This window comes from Balaenoptera physalus (genome assembly GCF_965194825.1).
Source record: "Balaenoptera physalus genome assembly, chromosome: 8".
Taxonomy (NCBI): Eukaryota; Metazoa; Chordata; class Mammalia; order Artiodactyla; family Balaenopteridae; genus Balaenoptera; species Balaenoptera physalus.
In genome coordinates this window covers 75,446,340-75,467,536 of record NC_138887.1, presented here as the reverse complement: position 1 = coordinate 75,467,536, position 21,197 = coordinate 75,446,340, and the positions used below count along the sequence as shown (strand labels likewise).

Sequence of the window (21,197 nt, the reverse complement as noted above, 5' to 3'; positions counted from 1 at the left end):
AGCCACGATGGACTCTGGCAGTCTCTCTTGTCCCAGGTAACAAGGTAGAGAATTTGGCTGAAGAGTGCAGACTGAGAGTGTCATACATATAAGGCTACACACCTTATACTTGGAGAAAAATAGCTACCACTCTCAAGCAGTCATCAATGATCCTAGGAGTTTGATGGGTTGGTGAAGAGTTAGAAAGCATCCTGGTCAGAACTGTCTATTTCTAATAACTTTAACCCTCTGGTCATGCCGGAAACTAAAAAGGCTGCAGTATGCTGTGTTTGTTTATAAATGAGCCTCCTAGAGCATTGTCCAAATGGTTCTTGGTTGAATAACGTTTATTCATTCACTTGTGGAGGAAAACTCAGGCTGCAAATGGGAACATAAGTGCTTTTTTTAATAGATGGCGTTATTGTATTGCACAATGTCCCCGACTTTTAGATATTTAACTCATAAAGTTTACAGCAACACTTAACTGCATCTGGATTTCACATTGAATTTGGAAAGGCAAGAATCTCACTGTAATTTGCACTGACTGCCCTGTAATGGAAATTATGGCTTGGGAGAAGTTTCAAATGACGTGTCTATAAACGAAGGAAAAGTTGATCCATTCAAAGGCCAGTTATGTGCAATTGTAGGGTTTTTTATTTTTATTTTTGAAAGGACCATTGCCGGCAAGAAATATTTATTTCAGCAGCTGAAGTAAACTAGCTGTGAATTAAAAGTTGGTCTTCGTAAATTGTCGGTTCATCAAAATTCAGTCCTAAAAGTGGAGTGAAAGTTGCAACAGAACTTTGCTGGGCTTTTAAGAAAGCTATAAAGATTGTATGGAGGCCAGTGTTGCAACTGGTTGGTAGCAATGAGTTGACTTCAGAGGATGAGCATTAAATGGTCAAAATGCTGGCCTAATGGGACTCAGGACTCAGGGCTTCTGGTCCTAGCCCTGCTGTTAACTGGGTTTGTGTAAATAGGCATGTCACTTAACTTGCCAAGCCTCAATTTGTCTGCTCCTTTGCTCCTGTCTCCCACCATTTATTTGTTTTGGTATATCTTCCATTCACATTCAAGACTTTCCCTCAAATGTCTAATGATCACTCCTTGACTGTTCTTGGCTCCTATTTAAGACACTGAGGCAATAAAAACCTGATGGGAGGCTCTGGATAGAGGCATGGATGGAGCTCGTTGACCATAGACTTATCTGCAGGGAAATCACTTAATCAAGGAATTGCCACATGTCGGCATCTGGCGATCTCTTCTCTGCGCCCACTTAGCTTAATCAGAGAGGAATCCTCCCGCCTGGCTGTCAGTGTTCTTGGGACCAGTGAAGTAGGTATATTTCCACTTTAATCCCCTTGTTTTCAGCCCTGTGTTCTCCCCACTCCCCCTCTATCTCCGCTGCGCTTGGTTTCCTGGTTCAGTGTCTCTAGATAATCAACCTTTTAAACAATTCTCCTGTTTTCAGCCCTGAACCTTCCCTTCCTTGCCTTTTGCAACACCTGGCACCTCCAAGTCCAGGGCCTCTCGGGGCTAGAAGCATGGGCCAGGAGGGGAACCCATTGGGTTCCCCTCCTGGCCCATGCGTCTCCCCCGCTGCAGGCGCTTGAGACTATAGCTTCCTCTACTCTCTGAGTCACTTGTCACTCCTGTATGAGTTTTCCATCTTCCAAAACACTGGTCCAAACCACTTGTCTGCTGATGTCTCCCCTTTTTTTCCTATCCCTGGAGAGGTTTTAATTCCTTTATTTCTTCCTTTAGTGGGGCCTTGGATGGTGAAGGAAAAGAACGCCTTTGATCAATCTGCCATGTTTGACCCAAAATCTTCCATTTTCTCATCATAAAATTAGTGTATCCATTTAATAATGATAATGCATCTCCTACATGCCTGCCCCTGAGCTGAGTGCTGGAGAAAGGAAAGGAATTGAGATGGTTCATCTCTGAGAAATGTGGGAAGGGGAAAGGATGTGCCCAGCGTCTGCCTCTATGGTGACACAAGTGCGGGGACAGTGCTGGGGATGAGGTAATGCAGAGGAAGGAGGAGGGATGCACACGCTCAGCCAGGGATGTTGTGGAAGGCTCTGCTGAATAAACTAAAACTCTGTGGTTTTGTGAGTTCAGCTGTTGGGGGGGAAGACTGAGAACAGACTGTGCCCATTAATTATTACCAAGTGAGTCTGCAGAAAAGTGGTGTTTCCATCCCAGACCTTCAGTATCCCTCATCTGGCTGGGTGGGCCTTTGCCTCTCCAGGATCTTCTGGGGCTGCCTTCCCACTCACGTCATCTCAGGCCTCCCACTGTTGCCCTCCACACGGAGTAAAGAGCCCAGCATTTGGAGAATACAGAATTTGAAGAAGGCCTTCTTGGGCAGGGGCGGCGTGATATCCTGTCTCCCCCTCACTGCTGCCTCCCAGCCTACAAATAGCTTATTGCTGATAGAGGCCTCATTAGTCTTGTTGAGAGGTAGTATGGCTGGTTTCTGACATTCTTAAATTGGAAATAAATCCAGGCATATAAATCCCAGCAATGTAGACTAGCTGAAGCACAGCCAAAGCCCATGAGCTCCTCAGTTAGCTTCTGTTAACCCAGCAAACAACCTTGATAGAGTTTTCCTGGAAACTTGAAGATAGCGCTACAAAAGACTCAACATAGGTCCCAAATCCAGGCACTTGGTAGACGTTGGTTCCCAACACCAGCGACAGCAGAGCTGATGGACACAGGCTTCTCTGATTGAACAAGGTGTGCTGTTTGCCCTCCTTTCGTCATGTTTAACTCTAGTTCCTATCCAGAAGGGTCTGAAGACTGTCCTTTCCTTATTTCTGCCGTTTGCCTGGCTTTTCTCTTAACTACTTGAGAAGTCGTGGGAGCTGGTGCTGCGACACTGAGCCTTTTGCCGTTTAATTGACTCTATAAAACCACAGGGTAGTAGGACCAGATGAGCTACAGCAAGCTTCCACTTTGTGTCTCATCCTTGTTGTAGAACTGTGCATTCAAGCTATTACCCTGAACTAGGAACGGTAGAAGAAGCACATTGCTGTCTACTGTGGAGGGTGCTATGTTTTAGAAACTTTGAAGTTGATAGGTTTTTATTGCTTGGACATCTTAAAATACATTTTCATATTTGAATTCTTTTATCTTCAGTCAGCTTGAAATCTGTGAGTGTGCAAGGGGTGATGTGAGACAGAAAACAGTCAACTCTTAGTGGGTTTTTTTTGGCTGTGCCCTGCCCTGCTGAGAAATTTTGGGCTCATCTTCCTGTGCCTTCTTTGTGATATAAGAGTGGTAGAGCGTTGCTGTATGGGGCTGTAGGTAGCCGCAGTATGGGATGCTTTACTTTCTTGCCAGTTGCCAGTTTAAGGAACATCGTGTGGCCATGAAAAATTCAAGCGTTTCTATCCCACAGACCATTTACTGAGGTGGATTTTATCTCTGGGCAGCGGTAGCCAACGTTCCAGGTTCACCTTTTGATCAGTGCCATAAACAAGCCAGAGAAATATCTGGGAGATTGTGCACTATGGTCACTGCACTTCATATCACATTTCTTATTGTAGCGACTTGTGCAAAAACTGTCTCGATGGTGTAGCACGTGGTTTAAAGAAGTTCTTCCTGTTGTAGTCAGCAATTTCCAATGGACCGTGTTACTCTCTCCAGTTCATTCTGCTAATGACGTTCCGTCTTCACAAGGAGGACGTCATCGTCCTGCTGTGAACACCCAAGGCCCTTGTCGCTCCAGTCCTCTCCTGTAGAGAGTTTTTAGCGTCCGACAGTTACTTTTTGGTCAGGGAGGGAGAAATAACGAAGACGGCCATTATACTTTTACTGAATGCGAAGTGCTCCACAGTGTAATTAAATCCATAAAATGGTGAGTCACGATCATTGCACGCCAGTCAGCCAGGAAGCGGGTGACGGAGCTGATGTCTATTCGCGACCAGCCCCTGATGCTTTTCCTCTGGTAGCGCTTGTGCAGGCTTCTCCTGATTTGTGGGCACCAAGTACCTAATTTCGTTTTAAGAACACGAAGCTTTCATGGATGTTCTGAAGGTTGCCCAAGGAAACATTTAATCTGAAAGAGATGTCTCAGGCCTGGTGGACATGTGTCTGGAAGTTCTACTTTCTTGTCGGTTACCGGGGTCTGCATTCTAGAAAAACAGGAGAATCCTGCCTGAGGTGCTTCCAGATGGTTTTATTGTTGTTGTTGTTACGGAAAGGCATTTGGAAGCTTCTGGAAGTCCATTTCACCACTCATAATTTGAGGGTATGTGAGCATAAATCTAGCCTAGGTTATGGAAGATGGTGGAACAAAGAAAACAGTGTTGCTGTAGGCCAGGGATCTATCAATACAAACAGCCTCAGGTGCATATGTAATCATCATAGGAGGCAGAGGAAATGCTGAGTTACTGATCTGTCCTCACTTGCGCTGCCGAAACCTCGAGACCCAACTTGATGGAGCCATTCAGAGAACCTTTGTCTCTTGTTTCAGAATTTGGCTTTCGTGGCTTGCGATGGCAACGACCCAGGAAGCAGGATTTCTGAATAGTGTGTCCCTGAAATTCTTGGCATAGGAAAAATAATAAAGTGAACATGAGATTCTTAACTATAACACCAATAAAAAAATCGCCACTACTGTCCAGTTTTAGTCTGGGAGTGGAAAGCATTGTAAATTGATTTTGATGCTGTCATTTTTGCCACCTGTGCTCTATGCCACTGTGTCTGCACCCCCTACCCCCATCACCTGTTAACACACTTTGGAGTTAGCATGTGTATCTTACATGAACCATGGGCAGTAAACACTTCCTGTACCAAGGTGCTTGAAACGATATCTGTCATTACATCAAAGAAGGTGTTATTGCCAAGTGCAGCTGGAAGAGTTCTAATAATGAGATGGTTTTAAACGAGGTTGTAATGAAATCTGTGTGAAATGTCTGAACCTTTTTCTAAGAAAACAAAAATGTGTTCACATTTCTTTATAGTCTTACTATAGAAACATTGTTTTTGCATATACTTAGCACAATCATTTCTCTACATGAGAAGTTTGAATATATTTCTAGTTGTTAAAAGTGCATTTCCGGTGCTGTGTTGGAGAAGCACTGTTAGGGAAGTTTGCTCTGGTGTTGAATTCTCTCTCTTCAAGGGGGAAAAAAAACCCTCTGATGAATGTGGTGTTTGTGGATTCTGAACCAGCATGAGAATTTCTGATTGAGAGTCTAGAAAAGTTATAACAAACTTATTATACAGTTAAGAAGGAGAAGAGTTGCCCTCTAGAATGTGAATCCGAACCCAGAAAAGTATGCAGTGAATAAGAACAATACTCAGTAGATTTTCAGATTGATGGAGCTTTCCAATGGCAACTAATTTGTTCCAGCATTGAAGTGAGCATAATTATAACAGAGCCTTTCTTTCTTAGGCCGATTAACCACCAAAAACCATGCCAACATTGTAACTTTAAGCAGTGAAAACCAATATTTATGAGGGGGATTGTGCAAGAGTTTGTGTGACAGATGGACATTTTATCACTGTTGATGTTTGGAATTCTCTTGAAAAGTAATGCAATATCTTGTTATTTATGAATGAATGAACAAATGATTGTGCTTTGCTGACTGAGTTTTCGTTAAAAAGCGCTCTACTAAGTTAATCTTTTTCTCCATTTAGCCTCTGTTACTTTAGGTTAGGTAGCCACATATATTCTGATGTGAAAGCTGAAAAATCATAATTGTGTTTTTATTTCAGATACGGATCCACGTGTTTTAGAAAAACAAGAATTACAGCAGCCAACCTATGTTGCCCTCAGTTACATTAATAGGTAAGCCATTTTCAGAATTTATAGCAACCTCATATCTGCCACATGTTTATTTTTTAAATGTATCTTTTTAACGGGGTAGGAAAAATGTTTTCAGTCTTCAGTTATTTGCAGGAGATTATTTAAAATCAACTTCTATATGGAATTTTCTTGTTTCTCTGATGGGGAGAGGCAGGTTGTAGTTTTCTGTTCATATGGCTGAAACATGACTGATTTATAAGCTCATTCTGGAAGTAGTTTGCATGCAGAGTTAGAATATACTCTTTTGACTTCATAGGGCAGTTTGGAGATTAATGGATTTATGTTTGAGTGAAACTTTTAAACCCTGGGGTGAAGAGGTGCTTTATGAATTCAGAACATTGTTGGAATATCAGAATATATCAGGATATAACAAACTGAAATAATTGAATATCAGAGTTATTTAGTAGCAGTTCACCTTTTAGTAAAAACATTCTCAACTGTGAGAATTCTCAGAGAATTCTCATTCTCCCATCTGTGTTGAGTCACGCGAGTTTTTCCTGGAACTGAACGTCTGAGCACGACCTTAGAGAACAGTTTAGAACTTAATATATCAGGTCTAAAAGAGGACTTGTTGTTTCATCCAACTTAAATAATTAAGGAGACAGGGATTTTTGAAGAGAACCTGAAATCAACTGATGTTAGGAAAACACCCGCCCCCCCAAGAGAAAAAGGCAAAGGAAAAGCGAAACTAGTTTTTAATGGGAATGAAAAATTCTCGGCTCGTAATTCAGTGCTTGAATTTCTATTGACTGTCCCCTTTTTATATAAGGCGAAGAGTGTTTATGGTTTCTTGGTACCAGAGCTGAGGTTCAGGATCTGAGGTGGAAAGCTGGGAATGAATTATCTGTACTGTTTCATTTTAATGCCTTTTCAGAAAATTTACTTAAATCTTGTCTAGAGAAGGTTTTGAATTGGAGTCACTGTGCTCAGCTTCAAGTTCTTTTATGAAGCATGTTTTTTAAAGGATTCATTAATATAAACATCTATTTGCATATCTTCTTTGGCTTTCCTACTTATCAGCCTTTCCTGGAAGCGAGATAAAATATCTACAGTTTTTCATTAACCATAATTCTGGGGCTGTTTTAAGTAGAACACCTTCAAAATCACATCAAATACAAATAAAGATGTATGTGCTTATCTGGATTTCTCACAAAACCTGTGTTGTTTCCCGAGTTTAGCACAGGTTTTGAAAAGTCTTTAAGTATACATTAGAATTATGTGGAAGAGATGTATGTGAATTAGCCTAGTAACATTGAGGAATAGGATAAATAGTCTTATAGATCAATTATGGTATTGAGTAGGACTTTTTAATAGTGTGGCTATTGTATTTTTGGTAAAATATGTTACCTATGTATATACAAACGCGTGTATTACTAAGCCTTATTCTAATGCGAGTCTGTGAGATTTTCACATTCATTCTTCCTGTGCGTATTGTCAGCCATGTTGGCAACAGGGATCTACTAATTACACAGGCGTTACACTCACTAAAGAAAGAAATATTCTGCCAGGTGTGATTTGGGACTCTAGTGAAGTTGAAGAATAGGACCGAGGGCCACAGACAAAAAACCCACCAGAGAACTTGAATCAAGTATGATAGTTTAGTATAAACTGTGCAGTAGGATGTGCTTCAACCCTAGAGAGTCAGGGTGTAATCAGTGGGTGTGGACTTTCTGAGATGAGTCTTCTGGGAGAAAAGGAGCATTTTAAAAAATAACCTTTTATTATTATAGCCGTATATTGTAGAAAATTAGAAAATATAATCAAAAGAAAATTTTTTTTTAATTAAAACATCACATTCCCGCCACCCAGATATCACTACTGGTAACACCTTAACACACATTTTTCAGGTCACTTTTAAAAAATACTATATAACAGCAACTGTACTTCAATAATTAATTAATAAATAAATACATACATACATACATACATACATACATACAAAACACAATATAATTTTTAACAAAAAGCTGTACATACTCTTTTGCAGCCTGCTCAGTTTTGTCACTGATCTCTACTTTTTCAGTACATTTGCATCTAATCTAATACTCTTATCATATGCAGGTTTCCCCAGGTGATCTAAACAAGGCCATTATTGCTGTTTGTCTAACCCAGTGTCCAATCCAGAACATCATATTGCACCTGGATGTTTTGCCCCCCAAGTTTCTTTTAATCTGGCACAGTGACTTGTTGAAGAGATGGGCCAGTGTCCCACAGAATACTGCCGCCTTCTGGGTTTCCTTTAGGCTTTCTCCAAGAGGCCATTTGGCAGGTTCCTCTGTATCCTTTATTTGCTATAAGCTGGAAGTTAGATCTGGAGAAGATGTGTCTTGAACTGGACATGTCATTGTATTTAGAGGTCTGAGAGAGTAAAGAATTCGCCATATCATGTCCTAGCTGGTAGAGAAGCAGACGTATGTAGGGGATTGAGATGTTTATTCGTGATCTTTAAGTCAAGAGAAGGACTGTGTATGGAAGGTTGCCCAGGTTACTAACCACCCTTCTCACTCGGGATCCCTCTGTGGACAGTGCCGCATACATAACAGGACTGAACACATGGTGGACACTCTAGATATTGGTGTGTAGGTGATATATAAACACCTGGTAGATGGAAACGAGAGCTGAGCAATGGAGAGCTGCAAGGAGGAAGCCAAGTCTGGCCATAGGGGAAAAAGTGCTAAAAGGAGCCTTAAGGGGACTGGATACACTAAAACTCCTAGAGGAAAACAGGCAGAACACTCTTTGACATAAATTGCAGCAATATTTTTTTGGACCCGTCTCCTAGAGTAATAGAAATAAAAACAAAAATAAACAAATGGGACCCAATTAAACTTAAAAGCTTTTGCACAGCAAAGGAAACCACAAACAAAATGAAAAGACAACCTATGGAATGGGAGAAAATATTTGCAAACGATGCGACCAACAAGGGATTAATTTCCAAAATACACAAACAGTTCATACAGCTTAATATCAAAAAACCAAACAACACAATCAAAAAATGGGCAGAAGATCTAAATAAACATTTCTCCAAAGAAGACACACAGATGGCTAACAGGCACATGAAAAGATGCTCAGTATCGCTAATTATTAGAGAAATGCAAATCAAAACTACAATGAGGTATCACCTCACACCGGTCAGAGTGGCCTTCATTGAAAAGTCTATAAATAATAAATGCTGGAGAGGGTGTGGAGAAAAGGGAACCGTCCTACCCTGTTGGTGGGAATGTAAATTGATGCACCCACTATGGAGAACAGTATGGAGGTTCCCTAAAAACTAAAAATAGGGTTACCACATGATCCAGCAATCCCACTCCTGGGCATATATCTGGAGAAAACTCTAATTCAAACTCTAATTCAAAAAGATACATGCACCCCAGTGCTCAGAGCAGCACTATTTATAATAGCCAAGACATGGAAGCAACCTAAATGTCCCTCAATTACTACTCACAATATTAGCCGTAAAAAAATAATGCCAGCAACATGGATGAACCTAGAGATTATCATATTAAGTGAAATAAGTCAGACAGAGAAAGACATATCATATAATATTGCTTATATGTAGCTTCTTTAAAAAATGATACAAGTGAACTTATTTATAAAACAGAAATAGACTCACAGACATAGAAAACAAACTTATGGTTACCAAAGGGGAAAGAGGGGGAAGGGATAAATTAGGAGTTTGGGATTAACATATACACACTATTATATATAAAATATAATAGATAAACAACAAGGTCCTACTGTATAGCATAGGGAACTATATTCAATATCTTGTAATAACCTATAATGGAAAAGAATCTGAAAAAGAACATATATATATGTATAACTGAATCACTTTGCTGTACACCTGAAACTAACACAACTTTGTAAATCAACTATACTTCAATTAAAACAGAAAAGAAAAAAAATTGGGATAAAAAGGAGTCTTAAGGGCCTTTGATCCAGAAGGGAAACATATTGAAATTCACATCAAGCCAGTAAAGATGCAAGAAGAGAGTAATAAAGGTTAGGTAATGAGAAAGAAAGTCAGCTTGATGGCAATATCCTGAATACTGCAGGAAAGAGTACTATTCAAAAAAAAAAAGTTGAACAAATAAGTTTTTTTTCCCCTTAAACCTCAGGGGGAAATAAAATCTTAACTTTGCTGGGCAGTGAAACAGGAAAAGAATTAATATTTTTCTGCTCATATATCTGTTTATGCAACTCTGATGTTCTTTTGGGCACCTCAAAATTGAGTTGAAACTTTCTTTGGCAATAACACTGACCGAAATTGCAGAGTTAGGGTTCTTAAAATGGAGCTAGCTTTTTGGATTAAAAAAAAAAAAAAAGAACTGAGTGGAAATCGGAGAGCCTTTGTTTATACCTATTTTAAATTGCTTTACTCTCTTGAACATAATGTGTTGAACAACCTTTAATTCCTTTAAAAGTGCATCTGTTACAACACCTGAGCAAATTTTAAAATAAAAATAGTTTAATGAGAAAGAGGGAGATTGAATGAATTAGTGAGGGTTGAAGGAGTTGTTCCAGGGGAAAAAAGATAGATATGGATTTTAAGGATAGGAAGTTCTGTTAATTTTGTGACGTTAGAAACAATGACAAGTTCATGTAATAGGAAATTTAATTGCTTAGTTTGTATAATATTTATACACCTGGCAAAAAGGTATAAAGGGCAAGAAGAAAAGCTAGATTTTGGATATAGGAGACAATATAGAATAATACTAGAAAGAGCAAACATAACTCTTTATGTCTTGAGCTCTATGCTAAGCATTTTTCACATTACTTATTTAATCTTCACAGTGACCACATAAAGGAAGTACTGTGATGATCTTCATTTTACAGGTTCAGAAGTTGAGACTCAGAGAAGTTAAGTGACTTGCCCTAGGTCCCCGGCTGGTAGGAAGTGGAGTATTGGGTTCAGACCTGCACAGTCAGGCTCCAGAACCTGTGTTTCTAATCGCTCTACAGGCTGCCTTGTTGGGATATCAGAGAGTAAAGTACTAGCTTAGAAAAGTAAGAGGAGAATGTGGAAAACTAATGATGAAAAAATCGGGTAGGACGGCTGGGCAGAGGGGATGCAGAAAGACATAAAGATGAGAGTAATTCCCGTGCTGTAGATAATTGGAGGGTAACAACCTAATAAAATTGAACAGTAGGAGACAGCAAAAGCTAAAAAATGCTAGGAGAAAGGTGACCAGGAGCTCCTAAGTGATGTTTTGCTGCAAGGAAACTGGCTTGAGCGTGCAGGGCACAACCTAGCATAGCAGGCTTCAGCTAGAGTGGGGAAGGATGCCTTAGCATCTCAGAGTGGGAGGAAAGAAGAAAGGGCAGAACCCTGTGAAGGCACAGGAAACTGTCCACCACCACCTCTCACCAGTAGGCAGGTGATAGGTGAGCTGCGAGGTGAAGTCAGGCATCTCCTTAGAAAGGTTGATGAGAAGCGCTGGGTTGCATCTGGGTATTTCCTTCAAGTTATTGTTATATAGTTCAGGTAGCTGCCTCGAGGTGACAAGATAGCTTATTAATAACTTGTGACTCCCCAGAAATGGGTAATTGGGATAACTTAAAGACATGATAACAGACATGGCTATAGCTGTTAATTACACTATTTTCTCTACAAAATATGTTTGTATTAAAATAATTGAATTTTCCAAATTCACTTTTAATTTTTTAAATGTATAAATAATTTTGGTGTGAACTATAAAGGAATATCATGAGTAGGCACAAATGGGTACCTTCTTGCACTCAATTCTTGTCATTTACTACCTAATAAACATGTAATAATCTCTCATTCCTAAACTACAGCTCTACTAGAATTCTCTTTGGTAAGATTCCCTGCACCACTTGGCATAATAGTAGTTAGGTATGACCTCCTCTAAAAATGAGTTTTTGTTTAGCTTAGTGTTTGCTATTAAACAGCAAATTCTAGTCCCTAGAATAGTAATTCCAATGGGTGTTTGCCAGCTCTCCCCTCTCTCCCTCTCTCCCTCTCTCCCTCTCTCCCTCTCTCCCTCTCTCCCTCTCTCCCTCTCTCCCTCTCTCCCTCTCTCCCTCTCTCCCTCCCTCTCTCTCTGTCTCTCTCTCTGTCTCTCTCTGTCTCTCTCTCTCTCTCTCTCTCTCACACACACACACACACACACACACACACACACACACACACACGCACGCAAAACTCATTTATTCCCAAAACCGTTCTGTGGTCAATTGATTTGAGGAAATCCGGTGTTAAATAGCATGGGTTTCTTTACCACAGGACTTAATCAGATCTTCTCCTATGCTGATATGCATTTTAAAAAAAATTTTTATTTATTTATTTATTTATTTTTGGCTGTGTTGGGTCTTCGCTTCTGTGCGAGGGCTTTCTCTAGTTGCGGCGAGCGGGGGCCACTCTTCATCGTGGTGCGTGGGCCTCTCACTATCGAGGCTTCTCTTGTTGCGGAGCACAGGCTCCAGACGCGCAGACTCAGTAGTCGTGGCTCACGGGCTTAGTTGCTCCACGGCATGTGGGATCTTCCCAGACCAGGGCTCAAACCCGTGTCCCCTGCACTGGCAGGCAGATTCTCAACCACTGTGTCACCAGGGAAGCCCTGATATGCATTTTAAGTCTCCAAGAGAGATAGTATAATTTTCATATGTACCTGATCCCAGAGCACTTTTTCTTGAAGCATCTGATGGGACTAGTTCTGCTAGTTGGGGGTTGCTAGAATTCAGTCACTTCCACTTACATCCTCAACTTCCCCAAGGAACCATGAAGCCTTTTATTCAGGACAGCCTGCTAATCTTTTTCTGATTCAAAATGCAGAACACTACCATTTCCCTCATGTTCAACTGGGAAGAACAAGGACAAAATTCTGCCCTTATGTGCCAACTCCATCAACTTCTACTCTGTGCCTGTTTGAATAGTGATCCATTTGCTTCTCTCAACCTGCCCAGACACCTAGGTGGCTTCTATTAAAAATAAAGCTTTTTAGACATACAGATGGCCAAGAGGTATATGAAAAGCTGCTCAGCATCACTAATTATTAGAGAAATGCAAATCAAAACTTCAGTGAGGTATCACCTCACACCAGTTAGAATGGGGATCATCAGAAAATCTACAAACAACAAATGCTGGAGAGGGTGTGGAGAAAAGGGAACCCTCTTGCACTATTGGTGGGAATGTAAATTGATACAGCCACTATGGAGAACAGTATGGAGGTTTCTTAAAAAACTAGAAATAGAATTACCATATGACCCAGCAATCCCACTGCTGGGCATATACCCAGAGAAAACCATAATTCAAAAAGACACATGCACCCCAGTGTTCATTGCCGCACTGTTTACAATGGCCAGGTCATGGAAGCAACCTAAATGCCCATCAACAGACAAATGGATAAAAAAGATGTGGTACATATATACAATGGAATATTACTCAGCCATAAAAAGGAACGAAATTGGGTCATTTGTAGAGACATGGATGGATCTAGAGACTGTCATACAGAGTGAAGTAAGTCAGGAAGGGAAAAACAAATATCGTATATTAACACATATATGTGGAATGTAGTAAAATGTTACAGATGAATTGGTTTGCAAGGCAGAAATAGAGGCACAGATGTAGAGAACAAATGTATGGACACCAAGGGGGGAAAGCAGTGGGGGGGGAGGTGAATTGGGAGATTGGGATTGACATATATACACTAATATGTATAAAATAAGTAATAAGAACCTGCTGTATAAAAAAATAAATAAAATTTAAAAAACAATAAATAAACAAAACTTTTTTGTTTGTTTAGAAATGATCCCTGTTTCTTCCCACCCATCTCCAATGTCATTCTCTTCTCTCTCTAAGAAATAGAGCAATGCAGTGGTGAAGAGCATGCGAGCAGGTGTCAGACTGCTTAGGTTTAAGTGCTGTCTCTGCTATGTGTGAGCTATGTGAGCAAGTCGGCAAGTCTCAGCCTCTGTTTCCTCAACTCTAATGATAATAATAATACCTTCCTAACAGTGGGTATTAAATCAGTGTGGACAAAGCACATATAGCAGTCAGTGCCTGGGACATAGGAAGTGTTGTATAAGTAATAGGTCTTTTATTATTCTTTATATTCTGCTCATGCTAAGTCTCCCTTTTCTCTATCAAGTCAGTAATTAGAGGAACAACTGCAGAGGAAGCGTTGCTTTGGAGCCAGGCCAGAACAGTTCCTACCAGGAAATAAGCTCCACAAGGGCAGGGATACTTTCTATCTCCCACGACTGTGTCCCCAGCCCCCAGAACAGTATCTGGCACATAGTAGACTCTCAATAAATGTTTATTGAATGAGTAAATGAGTGAGTATGAATTTTCATATGAGTGAGTGAGAGAGTGAATAAATCATTGATTCTAGGGACACTTCTCTGAGACACCAGGAGCCCCTACTTCCCATGTGCACTGAGAGGGCTATGTGATAAACATGGAGTAGGGTACAACTTTTTTTTTTTTTTTTTAACATCTTTATTGAAGTATAATTGCTTTACAATGGTGTGTTAGTTTCTGCTTTAAAACAAAGTGAATCAGTTATACATATACATATGTTCCCATATCTCTTCCCTCTTGCATCTCCCTCCCTCCCACCCTCCCTATCCCACCCCTCTAGGTGGTCACAAAGCACCGAGCTGATCGGGTACAACTTTTATTCAGTATTCACATGGAATGTAGCATAAAGTATGCTAAACAGTGGCCATTGCTAATTCCCCCACCATAAACAACTGGACAGATGGATGAGACAGTGGTTTTCAAGCTCTGGACAGTAGGCAGTACCAGATGATCCCTGAGAGAAAGGAAACTTAGGAGGTGAGCCCTGTGGTCATCTGGCTCACTGACAGGACAATTTCCTTACTGCAGTCGAGTGAGCTAGAACCCAAAGAGAGAGGGGTCAGAGTTAGGGCAACTAAAGCTGCTGGAATCTGTAGCACAGGGAGACTGGAGATAAGAGATCTGTGCAGAAAGGGACCACAAAGGTCTGTATGAAGGTCCTTCATGAGTCCATGGCTGAGGGTGGACATGTTCAGGGTAAGACTGTGAGTCTCATCAAAGAGCAGCAGCTACAGGGGTAAGAATGGAACAGCAAGACCAGAGGTCAAGCAGTACTGGTAGGCATTGCATTCTAGCCCAGCCAGCGTGGAAACAACAACCTGTTAATACCCTAATCTTCCAACTGAGGTACCAGAAAGACTCAAATTAGAGATAAGGACTTTGTTCTAGAGTGTGGCCTGCTCTAGAGATACCCTAACAGCTCCTAAAATGAAGACTCCATAAGTTTTTCAGAGGAGACAGTTTGGAGGTGAGTCCTGACAAGTTAGAAGGTCTTGGGAAACACTTTGGGCTTTCCACAGATCAGCCTTAATAAACCATAAATGTAGGCCTACACAAGTTCAACATGATCAGCCTGAAACTGAGCTGCCTGCTAGAACAAAAATCAATAGTCTTCACAGAAATTAATCAGATACACAATGTCTAATACACAATAAGAAATTACTAGACATGAAAGGCTTAGGAAAGTCTTACTCTCTGGCGTGAAAAAAAAAAAAAAAGCAGTCAATAGACACCCTCCCTGAGATGGCTCAGGTGTTAGATTTAGGAAACAGACTTAAAAGCAGTCATTATAAATGTGTTCAAGAACGTAAAGGAAAAATATACTAAATAAGAGTTTGTTTTGAATGAAAATAAAATTAGTCTGGATGCTTTTTTAAAAAAAATTCTCCTACCAGAATCTGAACTACTTAATGAAAGCTTTCTTCTTCTTTCTTACTTTCATTCCCACTCCAAAACCTCACCTAATTCCCCCAAACCCTCACTCTTGCTATTTCAGTTGGACTTATTTTTGCCACATTATAGTCAGTCATGGCCTCATAAAAAGGCTGTAATTGGCCAAGTGTGTACTGCCCTTCTATTTATTTTATACAAACAAGCCTGAAGCCTTTGTGTTTTTTCAGTCTGAAAGCAGTGGATTTTTTTTTTTCATGAAACCACCTGTTGTGGTCTTCTGAGAGCAATCATATTTATTACAGTACAAGAAATGCTTTCCTATTTCCCTCTGTCCACCAGATCTGAGGTTCTGCTGTGTGCCCCGGCCCCAGACTGAAGTTTGTGGCCTAATGCATGCCATAAACATGTTGCATGCTGTCAGATCTCAAACACCAGACATTGTGCTACCATTTTCTTAGCCTATGTTTTTATGGACATCAGTTGAAACAAAGCCGAGATGGCTGCCTGCCAGATTTTCCTTGTAATATCTCTAACCTGATTTGGCTTGCTCATTGTGTTCTGCAAGACCCATGTACTCTCAGGAGACATTGGGAAGCTAGAAAGAGCCCTTATGTGACATTTTGGCTTGCTCCAACAGAATTAGCTTGTGCTGCTGGCATAAAACACATGGTAGGAGAGGTGAGTCTTGGCAGAGCTGGGTGATATGATTCGCTTCTTAGATACTGGGCCTCCCTGTATAACTTACTCGTCAGCTACAGTTAGGGCAATCAGCATGTTAAAACAGGCTGCTTATACAACTCAAATCATACTGGGCCATTTTTTAGTCTTTCTTATGTCTACCCATAAGTATTTGTAATTGTTCTTTTTGTGCATCTTTAAGTCCATTTCAAAGCTGCATTACATATTTTCAAAATCTTCAAACTTACTGGTCGAAAGAGATTCAGTGATATTGAAACCATTTAGAAATAGTCTTAGATTTCCTTTTTTTTTCCCCTTTGTAGAAACCCATTTCTTGGACTTTGTCCTAAGCAAGAGCTGCTATATTTTCAATATCTCCAGCTGTGACATTGCCCTGTGGATCAGAGTCTCCAGTACCGCCTCCCTCTTGTGCCCTCTTCCTGGCACCATATTTACCTAGAGACCTCTAGGATCTCAGCCCTTCCTTCCTTGCTTACCTCCACATTCGGGCTGGTTGCTGGATATTAGCTTTGAATTTACCAATTTAGATTAATCCCTCATCCCAGGGCCCTTGCCCACTCATTATCTCCAGTCTCAGGTCAACCTGACATGATGTGCCCCGCTTCTCAGGCTAGCTGCTGAGAGCCGCTACAGAAAAGTGCCTTACAGCACAATGTGTTCCACCACAAACACAACCATTCCAACCTCAGCTGGACCCTCAAGACTGTCCCATAATCCTTTCATCCCAAGTTAAAACCTTGCTAAACTTACCACAGTCAGTTTCAGGTGTTTCCCATTGTATTAATGTTCCTAAAGGAATTCCCAGTCCCCTCATCAGCAGATGTTCTCAGTTCCTGTCCGGAGAAGATGGAGACCATTTCTGCATCCCGTCTCAACTTCTCTCTTTTCCGTCTCCAATCTCATCTGGATTTTTCATCCATGTTCTGTTCATTCTCTCTCTCCCTTGTTCAAAGCTGGTGCCAAGGTCCGTACTCCACATCCATCTCTCGTCTATGTGGCCTTAAACCCCCTATTGTCTGACTTCATTTAGTCACACTTCATATACCCTAAGGTCTGGTCTATCCTAAGAATGCCCTGTCCATTTCTGTTTTCTCTTCATGGATAACTATGGCATCTTCCCTGAGACCTTCCCCTACTTGGCTTACCAAATTTGATGCCGTTGGCCACTGTCTGTTTCTGAAACCCTTTCCTCCCTTGCACCCACAAACTCGTCCTGTCCTGGTTTTTCTCCTACCTCTTGGCCACACAAATAGAGGCTTCTCCCTAAGTTTTGTCCCTAGAATTTTGCTTTTCCGTCTGTATTCACTCCATTCTTTGAGTTTAGCTCTCACTTCTGTGGAGAGGACTCCCAACCCCTAATGCCAGGATTCCTCCAATTCTCATTTCTAACTGACGATTGGTACATGAATGTTCAGTACAGGCTCAACTCATCCAGTGCTGGGCCCATTGTTTCACATCCCCCTCCAAAGTGGCTTCTCCTTTTTGGATTCATAATGTTGTTTCATGATACCTACCCATTCATTAGCCTAGGAAGTTTGGAGTTAATTATTTTCTACCCACCACTTTCTCTCACTCCCATTTCCAAATAACCAGGCACCAAATCTGTAACAGCTGCATCCTCATCACCTTTTTTTAAAAATAAATTTATTTATTTTATTTATTTATTTTTGGCTGCGTTGGGTCTTCGTTGCTGCACGCGGGCTTTCTCTAGTTGCATTGAGCGGGGGCTGCTCTTTGTTGCAGTGCATGGGCTTCTCATTGCAGTGGCTTCTCTTGTTGTGGAGCACGGGCTCTAGGCGCATGGGCTTCAGTAGTTGTGGCTCACGGGCTCTAGAGTGCAGGCTTAGTAGTTGTGGCGCACGGGCTTAGTTGCTCCGTGGCATGTGGGATCTTCCTGGACCAGGGCTCGAACCCGTGTCCCCTGCATTGGCAGGCGGATTCTTAACCACTGCGCCACCAGGGAAGCCCCTTCATCACCTTTTGAACACTTCCCCTGCTACTGTCCTTCCTTGAAACTCTAACTCCCTGTTTCCGGATTGTCTCAAGAACTCATGAACCTCTCTGCCTGCCTCCACCCTGAGTGCCAGCTGCCATTAGAATATTGGTCAAAAGTATCAGTCCATCAGCACCAGGTACAAAAACCTTCCATGCTTTGCCCTCAGCTTGCCGTGTTCTTCCTCTTTTCTTCACTCTTTCCTGGCTGTGACAGTTCTGCTCTTCAGGATCAACTTTTAATGCTACCTATTTTATGAAGGTTCCCCACAATCCCAGAATGAATTGTTGAAATCTTTAAGTTCCTTTTCCAAAATCATAGCATTTACACACTTTGCTGTGACCATTGACTCATAAAGTTTAGATTTGTGTACAAATGTATTTAAGATCAGTAGCTTATCTCCTCTCTCCCCAACTCCCCACCAAGCCTCCTACCCCAGAGCAACCAACATCATAGTGGGTATCCATCTACATTTGTACTCAGGTGCAGACATGTATTGTAGGGGTTTGGTTGTTGGTGACATTTGTTTTTATAAAAAATGGGAGCCTGAAATATATATATATATGTATGTGTATATGTGTGTGTGTGTGTGTGTATAAATTGCACACTTCTTTTTTTGATTTCCATTTAACTTCTTTCAGGTCAAAGTTAGAGCTAGCTCTAACTCATTCTTTTAATACCTACATAAAACTCTAAGAAACAGATGTATAATAGTTCAACTCTTTCACTACTGATTGGTGGACATTCAGGTTGTTGCCAGATTTGTTTGCATGTGTTTGTGTTTTTGCCACTAATAACAGGGCTGCCACATGGATTAACCCCTGTTTATTCTGCATGCTGATATTCTTTGCTTGTGTTTCTACATTAGTAGACCCTAAGTCAGATCACCTCCCTCTCCCGCCAATGGCTTCCTGTCTCATGTGGAGTCAAAATGAAACTCCTCACCATGGCTAACAAGGCCTCTGTGATGGGCCGCTCGCCACCTCTCAGCCTCACCCCTCACCAGCACAGCTCCTGCTTGGTGAGATCATCCTGCTCCCAGCCCTTGTGCTTGCTGGTCCCTCTGCTGGGATGCTCTCCCTCCCATCAGAGCTTCACGCAGTTCCCTCCCTCCCCTCCTTCAGGTATCTGGTCAGATGTCACCTGCACAGCAGGCCTTCTCTGACCACCAGCTGAAATAGTTCCCTGTCAGCCTTACTCTGCTTTCTTGTTCTTTATGTCACTTACGACCACCTCAAATCACAGTTTAATTAATTGCTTTGTTGTTTGGTACCTGGCTCCCGCTGGAGAATGGGCGCTCCCTGGGGGCAGGGACTTTGTCTTGGTCATCACTGTGTCCTCAGCTTCTGGAACAGGGCCTGTTACATCATAGGTGGTCAGTGAATATGTCCTGAATAAGTGTGTGACTAACAATCGTAGTTTTATATGTATGTGTCTCGTGTTGCCCTCCCATTACGTGTTTTATTCATCTTTCTGTTTCTTGCCTCTTCACACCTGACTATATGGCAAGTACTTTGCCTATGGTATGAGATGCAATCAAAGGACTATTGTGTGCGGTGGCAAATTTTAACATAAGGGACGACCTTGGAGATGCCCCTCCGCCTGCCACCATACACATTTAGAAAATGACTCAAGGCGCTACACCTCTCTTATTTCATTTGGAAATTCAGATCGCTGGCAGTAATCTACTTGATTTATCGTTTTCCCCTTATGTGTAGCACCTCGGAGTTAATTAAGAAGGCCATGAATCTTCTCTCCGTTGCTCTCGCGCACTCCCCTTTGCTGGATGCTCTCATAATGCTGAGACTGTTGATTTGGGACTCAAGTTGAAACATTACTTAATTTTCTCACATTGAGGTTCATTATGCTGAGCCTAAAGACTAGTCTTGCCTCTGAAGGCCCCTTCACTGGCAAGCTTTAAAATAGTTTCGTGTTCCCAGTTTCTAAATAACTTGTTCTCATTTCCACAACCATGGCCAAGACCCTGCCTGTTGGCTCACAGTAGAGCAGCTGGGTCAGCCCCGTGGCCCCAGAAAGACCTCACCGTCCTCACAGTGTAGACTCTCAGCTCTGGTCCGTGCATAGGTTGTTTCCAGCAATAGCAATGCAGACTTAGAGGGGAGAGCCACACGGCCGTGCCCCGCAACACCACACAAGACCATCCGGCCTGAATAAGAGAAGACAGTCAATTCATGAGAAAGCATTAGCCTTATGTCCTTAAAAGACCAAAGCTAAATTTTATTGAAATTGTCATGTTAGGAAGAATGGAATGTGTAATACAGGAAATTACTTCCTTTGTCTCATCATTTTCAACACAGATTAGCTTCTGTTAGTTGAGCACCTACTGTGTGCAGGGCACAGGGCAATGCACTTCACTGTGTCATCCGTAATCTCACAACGACTCTGCCTCACAGCTCTGCTCTCCCTTTTACCCCTAGTAAAATGAATTCCCAGGGAGGTTGTGGGACTTTTTAGTGCCTTGGACCCCTCTGGTGAGCTAGAGAAGCCTATGGACTATTTCCCAAAATAATATTTTTAAGTTCATAAGCTAAAATATATAATATTACAAAGAAAACCAATTATATTCCAATGCAATTGTCAAAATATTAAATTTATGAATTTTTGATATGTGCTTCTTAAGGCCTTAAATAAGAAAGCTTAGGTGCTGGGTGAATAGTTTCCATAATTTCAAATTAGTATGAATATAAACAATATTTTGAGATATCTGTTACAATTATACTGTGGTATCAAAATATCTGTGACATCTCTGGGTGCGAAGTCATAGACACTGCGAAAATACTATGATTAGTTGCCTATATTCATAACTGAAAGAAATGCTACATTTCAGTTAGAGGTTAGTGAAAGGTGTAATTTTTTAATTCAAGTTCACAGGTCTCCTGAGTTCTATCCACGGTCCCTTTAGGTCCACATACCCCAGGTTAAGAACACCTCAGGTAGGTGTCACCGTTACTAAGTAACTTTCAGAGCTG

The 21,197-nt window shown here is 41.3% G+C and overlaps 1 protein-coding gene across 5 annotated transcripts in view; it reads left to right on the top strand.

Moving 5' to 3' along the window:
* Positions 1 to 21,197, top strand: part of JAZF1 (JAZF zinc finger 1) — a 344,518-nt gene that overhangs the window by 177,531 nt on the left and 145,790 nt on the right. For all 5 annotated transcript variants that reach the window (XM_082472112.1, XM_082472111.1, XM_082472113.1 and 2 more), the window contains one exon: positions 5,710 to 5,782. In XM_082472112.1, the coding sequence (XP_082328238.1) occupies positions 5,710 to 5,782 (73 nt within the window). The remainder of the gene's footprint in view (positions 1 to 5,709; positions 5,783 to 21,197) is intronic.